The sequence below is a fragment of the Eptatretus burgeri genome, chromosome 12 (genome assembly GCF_056783735.1).
Source record: "Eptatretus burgeri isolate ZD-2024b chromosome 12, Ebu_testis_v1, whole genome shotgun sequence".
Taxonomy (NCBI): domain Eukaryota; kingdom Metazoa; phylum Chordata; class Myxini; order Myxiniformes; family Myxinidae; genus Eptatretus; species Eptatretus burgeri.
The window spans coordinates 25847376-25855544 of record NC_140972.1 but is presented as its reverse complement, the minus strand read 5'-3'; the positions used below and the strand labels follow the sequence as shown (position 1 = coordinate 25855544).

At 38.3% G+C, this 8169-nt stretch overlaps 1 protein-coding gene across 3 annotated transcripts in view; it reads right to left on the bottom strand.

The window, feature by feature from the left end:
* SMG5 (SMG5 nonsense mediated mRNA decay factor) overlaps positions 1-8169 on the bottom strand; it is a 327200-nt gene that overhangs the window by 160951 nt on the left and 158080 nt on the right. For all 3 annotated transcript variants that reach the window (XM_085849869.1, XM_085849872.1, XM_085849871.1), the window contains exon 19: positions 6354-6513. In XM_085849869.1, the coding sequence (XP_085705995.1) occupies positions 6354-6513 (160 nt within the window). The remainder of the gene's footprint in view (positions 1-6353; positions 6514-8169) is intronic.

Below are 8169 nucleotides of genomic sequence, written 5' to 3'. Positions count from 1 at the left end.
CCTTTTGAAGCATCAATATCCATACAATTTTTCTTCCCGTTTTTTTATCAACCGAGTGTTAATCCATCGAACAATGATGAAAAATGAAAATCAAATTTGAGCTAAGATAAAGCCGTGAGAGAGTCAGAAAGCGTGAGCCTTACAAAAGAGGCCCATGAAACCTCAGATATACATATATACGAGGTGTGTTCAAAAAGTATCCAACCTTAATTTTTTGTGCGTAAACAAATGAAGCTAGGGAGGCGTGGTTTGATGCACATATGTAGGTAATCCTAATTCGTATGCGTGAATATTTTCCTGCCTGCAGAAGCTGTCAGTCGCCGACAGAGCGCGGATGAGTGAGGAAGTGTAACTGAGCGCCGTCGGATTTTCGATCTTGACAAAATGACAGAAAAACTTGAACAACGCTACTGCATCAAATTTTGTGTAAAGCTTGGTGATTCCCAAGTGGAAACGATCCGCAAGATTCAACAGGCCTTCGGGAACGAAGCAATGGGCACCACACAGATAAAAGAGTGGTACAACCACTTCAAAGATGGTCGCACATCAGTGGAAAGTGAAACATGTTCTGGTAGGCCCTCAACATCCCGTAATGAGATCTTCATTGACCAAGTGAGGACCCTGCTGATGCAGGATCGTCGAATCACGATCAGAGAACTTGCAGACGAGGCGGGCGTCAGCATTGGATCCGTTCATTCCATTGTGACTGAGGATTTGGGCTTAAGGAGAATCCCAGCAAAGTTCGTGCCAAAGCTGCTAACGATCGAGCAGAAGCAACTCCGTTTGGAGATCGCACAGGACATGCTGGAGACTGTGAACAACGATCCCAACTTCTTCAACACAGTGATCACTGGCGATGAGACCACAGTGATCCGTCATTTTGTCAAAAATGAAAATCCGACGGCGCTCACTTATACTTCCTCACTCATCGGCGGTCTGTCGGCAACTGACAGCTTCTGTAGGTGGGAAAATATTCACGCATACGGATTAGGATCACCTACATACGTGCACCAAACCACGCCTCCCTAGCTTCATTTGTTTACGCACGAAATATTAAGGTTGGATACTTTTTGAACACACCTCGTATATACAGTGGTGCCCCCAGAATCCGAATTTAATTCGTTCCAAGAGGCTGTTCGGATTCCAAAAAGTTCAGATTCCAAAACTATTTTCCCAATAATAAATAATGGAAAGTGAATTAATCCGTTCCTGGACCGCAAGAAAACCCACTTTCAAGACACTTTCAACTGAAATTACCGATGTTTAAGGTAAAATAAGATGAGTAAATGACCTTTTCTGGGTCATGAATCTTTTTCCAAGCCTGGGGGATGAGCAGGAGCGTTGTCGCTTCTTCCATCAGTCTGGATGCAGCTCCGGCCTATCAGTGGCCATTGGAATCCAAAACGTAAACTGTTCAGCCTGGTGGAGGTATGTAATTAACCATGAAGCACCAAATGGTGTTTTATATCCCAGTACACTCTGTGGAGACACAAATGTGCCGTTTTCACCGCACGGTTCCAAGGGAGAGAATAAAGAGGTGAAGCGATTGGGTGACGCAGCATGACGTCACTACCATGTTCGCGAAAAAAAACATTGAGTTCGTTAAAGGCGATTCGTCAGAGGGTTCATTGAATGAGTTCGCTTCACGACGGGTTTTCACGCTTTTATCGCTTCTTTATTTTTCAGAATCCTACACACGGTCGATTTCGGCAGCTCGAACATGGCAGCGAGATCAGACACACGTGTATCGCTCTCATGCGAAGCGATAATTTCTTTCTTCAACTGAATTGTCGTTCTCACGGACTTCCTCTTATTCCTATTTGCTTCACTGCTCTTCTTGAGTGCCATGGTGAATGCACAAGTGTGATAATTGAAAAAAAAATGCACAAATCAAGGTGAAAACACGAGGTAAAGTAGCGATCGACACACGAGAGATGCTTTCACGAGTACTTCCACCGACGAACTGAATGAACAAAGCACGAAGATGCGGGTCGAACAGGCAGGGGAGACGCCCATGAACAAACATGAACGCCACGTTGTGTTTGGTTTTTGAAAATGTGTTCGGTTTTTATGGCAAAATTTTCGCGAAAAAATTGTTCGAATTCCAATTTGTTCAAACAATGGGGCGTTCGGATTCTGGGGACACCACGGTATAATATATATATATATATATATATATATATATATATATATATATATATATATATATATATATATATATATATATATATATATACAGTAGACTAGGAGTAAGTCGTCATCATCAGGACCGAGAAAAAAGTGACGACTCAGAAATGTGACGACTTACGCATATGCGAACATTCATGATGACTGTGGGGTGAAGGATGAAGTCGCGCGTGGCCTGGACACCTATGTGTGAGAGCCGGCTATTGTACCAAAAGGAAAACACAATCCTCGGGGCATAGGTGGGGGTTCATTGGTGAGTTGGAAAGTGATCAAGCAAAGATGGAATTCATGAATCAGTTTATCAAAAGTAAAGATAATGAACAACTGTAAGACAACTCATATACCATCAGTGATGGTATGGTGACAAATTACATGACACACAGTCATCGTGGTGATGATTACCACTCAATGCCTATGTGTGAGTGAGTGCGGTAATGTACAAAACAAGCCAATATAAAACCATGATCGGACTTCAACACGAAGCTCGATTGATCCTTTACTCCTTCGCGAAGTAATCCGTAATGTTTGACTGCCTCAAACTCTTGGACATCTGGTGCATGAGAAAGGACTCAAACTGGTCATTGTATTCCATGATGTTGTCTGGGCAATCCTTCACCAAAAGACAGTATCGGCGCATCACATCCAGACAGTATCGGCGAATCCACGCTGCCTGATTCGCCGCACCTCTTGACCTTGCCGATTCCCCACCTCACTTTGAATCTGTCTATCCAGTGCATCGGCAAGGTCTCGGCATCATCATGCCCGAGGTCCGCAGCGAATTGACGTGCCTTCAGCAGCAACGTCCAACCGAATATTTGGCTGAGCCGACATTTGCCGAAACCAGATAATGAGCGCGTCATCGACATCTTCAAAGGACACACATTTCACGCGTTTCACACTTACCACCGGCCTCATGATCTTCTCCACTTGTCCAAATATCTTGCCCTTATTCTTCAAGATATAGTTCAATGTCTGCCGTTCGATGTCCAACTTCTCAGCTATGGCTGTTTTCTTCATCAGTGGGTTGCCTCGCAAAACTGGATAATGTCGTATTTTTCTTGGTAGGTTTTAGTTGTAAGCTTACACTTAGTCGCCATTGTCCTGCCTGCAGTGCGATCAACGTGTGTACACAGTTATAAATAGCCTATCACTGATGGTGTAAACCAATGAGCGAGCATCACGATTCCATGAAATCGGGCTTCTCACGAGGCAGCAGTTCCGTGTGACGAGTTCGGAGTGGTAATTTATTTGAGTTTCCATTACGCGGGAACAGACAACATCTGACGACTTAGACGAAGTGACGACGACTTACAGAGGGATGACCCTTTATTCAAAGGGATTTAACATGAGATAAATTCGGGACTTTTTGACGCTGCCGACTTAGGCAAAGTGACGAGTTACACACTGCCGACTTACGCCTAGTCTACTGTATATAAACTGTATATATGTATATATATATATATATGTGTATATATATATATATATATATATATATATATGTGTCTATACATATATATATATATATATATATATATATATATATATATATATATATATATATATATATATATATATATATATATATATATATATATATATATATATATATATATATATATATATATATATATATATATATATATATATATATATATATATATATATATATATATATATATATATATATATATATATATATATATATATATATATATATATATATATATATATATATATATATATATATATATATATATATATATATATATATATATATATATATATATATATATATATATATATATATATATATATATATATATATATATATATATATATATATATATATATATATATATATATATATATATATATATATATATATATATATATATATATATATATATATATATATATATATATATATATATATATATATATATATATATATATATATATATATATATATATATATATATATATATATATATATATATATATATATATATATATATATATATATATATATATATATATATATATATATATATATATATATATATATATATATATATATATATATATATATATATATATATATATATATATATATATATGTATATATATATATATATATATATATATAAATATATATACATATACATACATATACAAACATATACATACAAAGATACATATATACGGAGTCTAGAAATATGGCGGCGGAAGTACATACATTATGGGTGGAGTCAGGCAAGCCACACAACCAATGGGTGGAACTCGCATGAATGGACGCATGCATGGACACACACAGCTGCTTCTACAGTAGAGATTACTGGATGTAAAATCCTCCAAAGACAAGAGGTACTTTAGGAAACTACTTCAACAACAGGCAATTTATAGGTTGATTTGTTTTATCCTGGTGGATTTTTTTTTTGAGGATTTGTGTTATCTTAAACTAATGGGGTGTCTGTGCCATCTCTACATAGGAAGCCTAGTGACTTCCTGATCAATTGACAGAAGCAGAACAAGATTTGGAATACTTGCTATAATTCATGGACCAGTGTTTGTTTGTTTGTTTGTTTGTTTGGCGCACTACTCCTCCTGCAGTTCTGGGCTGATTCCATCCAGACTTGTTACATCGGATCAGCATGGCCTCAATTAATTGTATAAGGGTATTTTTTTTATCTTTGCCGATGGTCTTTGGGGTGATGCTAATTCTCCATATAAATGTGCATCACGTAGCACCACCTCCAGGTTGGGGAGGGTATTACAAGTCTTCACCATTTACAGTAGTACAATATTCCTGTCCCCACATTTTCCAGTGCAGTGAGGTGTTTTGAATTATAAGCAGTAGGTACGTTTTTGCTTCATGCATGTTACCTGGGTTATTTTTTTTCCTATAGAGCTGTGAGTTGTCAAAACAGTACATCGCCCAAATAAAGGCATGCGTCAGAAGAACGTGTTGCATGGATGGAACAAGATCACATGTCGGGTGGGTCCTCTGCTGGTGCAAAATAATCTACGAAGTGGGTAAGGGGTACGAGCTAATGTTCAAAGACATGAAAAAGGGAGTTTTTCAACCGAGAACAAACCACGAGAATAAAAAGCTTAATAAAGGCAATATTCTTTTGGAAAAAAAAAACATAAATTAAGAAAAGAAATTGGGCTCAAATATACAGCCGGCTTGTTTGACACAACCAGAACTGAAAATCAACTTTCTGACATGGGGAGATCTAAAGTTAACATATAGGAACTGCAAATACCTTTGCCCCAAACAACAGGCAAAAAAAGAAGAGCAGTTCATATTTTCATAAGGACCATGATTAGAGATGACACAGAATGAAGTACCAAAACACAGGCTGAGGACATTTCTGATGGTGGCAGCAGTTGTACAAGCTTAGCTTGATCACAGTTTTGAAGGCTAGGCTGACAATTAAAAACTGCCAAGAACTAATATCAGGGTAACGCTTACACCAAACCAGTAGCATCGAGACTCTAGAGTGTGCACCAGAGCTTATCATCAGAAATGAAAATGCCATAAAGCATGTGCGGCAGCAGAGCAATTGCAATTCAATGCTACCAAAGGGGGTGGGGGGGGTAATGTGTGGGGGGGCATAATAACCCCCAAACAAACAGCTCACTTTGAACAGCTGGTGACAAATTGACAATCAATTTTCAACACATATCAACTCGGGGAATAGGAGTCTTGAAGAATTGAACCATAATCAGTGGAAACAAATCAAAGGAATGTTCTTTCTGAATCAGTGATTAATATATAAAATGCAGCACATCAAATGGACATGTGGAAATTACACTGCAGATAAGATGTATTTTTATGGTTGCGAGCACTGAAACCATTTGACCACTATTTAGATTGATCCACTTGCTACACGCAAGGCTTTTGTTAGCAGATAAAATGAGTTTTCTTCAGTTCCTCAAGTTAAAACATTTGTATTTGAGGTAATATGACATTAGGGCGTCGGTAGGCATTTAAAGGAGAAGTTTAACAAGCTTCAAAAGATGTTGACAGCACATGGCGAGTTGAAAATGTGTTGCCTTCCAAAGTAAGGGTAAAATAATACCGTTTGCTAAATTCCGCGGTGTTGCCTTACTCGGTCTGCAAACACGATGCCACTTGTTGGGTGGTCTGCTGCTGCCCTTACCGGTACGTGGGACAAGCAAGATGAATCTTCCACTGCAAGCCAGCTGCCGTACTGCCGACAGTTCCATGCTCAGGGCCTCTGGGTCCGCCATAAGGTATGGCGAAAGTACTGCTTGGGCTCTTGGCTGCTGCAAACTCCCCTCAAGCTGGCACACTTCAGCCTGCACAAGCAGAACGTGGAACATTACACATCCATCATGAGTTAAAATTTTAGATCAGACAAAAGAAGTGTGCATTGCTATAAAACAAACATTTTCATTGAACTTGCAAAATATATGTGGCAACACTTAACTATAACCGTTTTATTTGAAGCATGCATGCCTTGGGCAGCATGGAGTATTGTACAACTTTTTACTAATTTTATATACAGTACAAGCTGATTTAAAGAAATACGTTTGTATCAAATGCTTGCTCTAACATCATGTATGTTTTCTGATCAAAATGGAAAACAATAAAATTCCGACTCTTCATCAATCATCTCTTCCTGTTATTGTATATTCCTATTGAGAACAAAAAATATTCTTTAAAAATAGGAAGACTCACGAATCGAAACAACAAAGTGGAGACGAATTGTACACTGAAAAAGAGGTAACGGGATACAAACAGATGTAGAATAGCGACAAGGTTAGGCAGTGCATCAAAGATGAGAGCCGTAGGAATTACAGAGGCCTGCAAAAGTATTCACCCTCCTGCAAAGATTTCACATTTCGATGCCACCTGAGCTGATTTCATGATGCTTTCAAATCAAACTTCATGTATAGTCTTCACAAACTAATCCAAAGTGAAAAAAACTTTTTAAAATGCAGATAGAATGTGAATAAATTTGATTCACAGCAAAAATCAGATGATTCTCATTCGCACAAGTATTCAAACCCTTTCCCAAATTAACCCTAAATCACTTCAGGAGCAAAATATTTGTTTGAAAGGTTACAAAATAAGTGTAATACATTGAACCTGTATGTAACCAGTGGTATAATTTAAAAATTAAACTCTCCTACTTATCTAAGGAGTTTTAAGGTGCAACTCACTTGATCAACCAATAAGGCAAACATGAAGACCAAGGAGCTTTCCAAAGAAGTCAGACATAAAGTTGTGGCGAAGCACCATTCAGAAGAAGGTTATCAGAAGATTTCAAAGTCACTCATTATCCCTTTGAGTACGGTGAAATCCATCATTAAGAAGTGGAAGATGTGTCATACCACCCAGACTACCAAGATCAGGTTGTCCATCCAAACTCAGCAGCCGGGCAAGCAGGAAACTGGTTCGGGATGTCATTGTAAATCGAACAATGACTGAAAGATCTGAAAGGCTCTATGTCCGAGATGGGGGCCAGTGTTCCTCAATCAACAATATCCCGTTCCCTTCACAAAGTTGGCCTCCATGGACAGGTGACAAGAAAGAAGCCATTCTTGAAAAAGATGCATCTAAAAGCTCGTTTGGAGTTTGTGAAAAAGCATCTCAATGACACTGCAGGAATGTGGAGAAAAGTTTTGTGGTCAGACGAGATGAAAATTGAACATTTTCGTCTAAATTCAAAGCGTTACATCTGGTACAAGTCAAACACTGCACATCACCCAGTCAACCTGACAGTCAAGCATGTTATGGGGCTGATTTTATCAGCATGGACTGGCAAGCTTGTCAAGATAGAAGGGACAATGTACAGTGTAAATTACAGGAGATTCCTTGATGAAAACCTGCTCGAGTCAGCCAAGAATCTGAAACTGGGTCGGAGATTCACATTTCAGCAGAACAATGATCGGAAGCACAAAGCTAAAAGCCACACTGGAGTGGCTGAATAAGAAAAAAATTAATGTTCT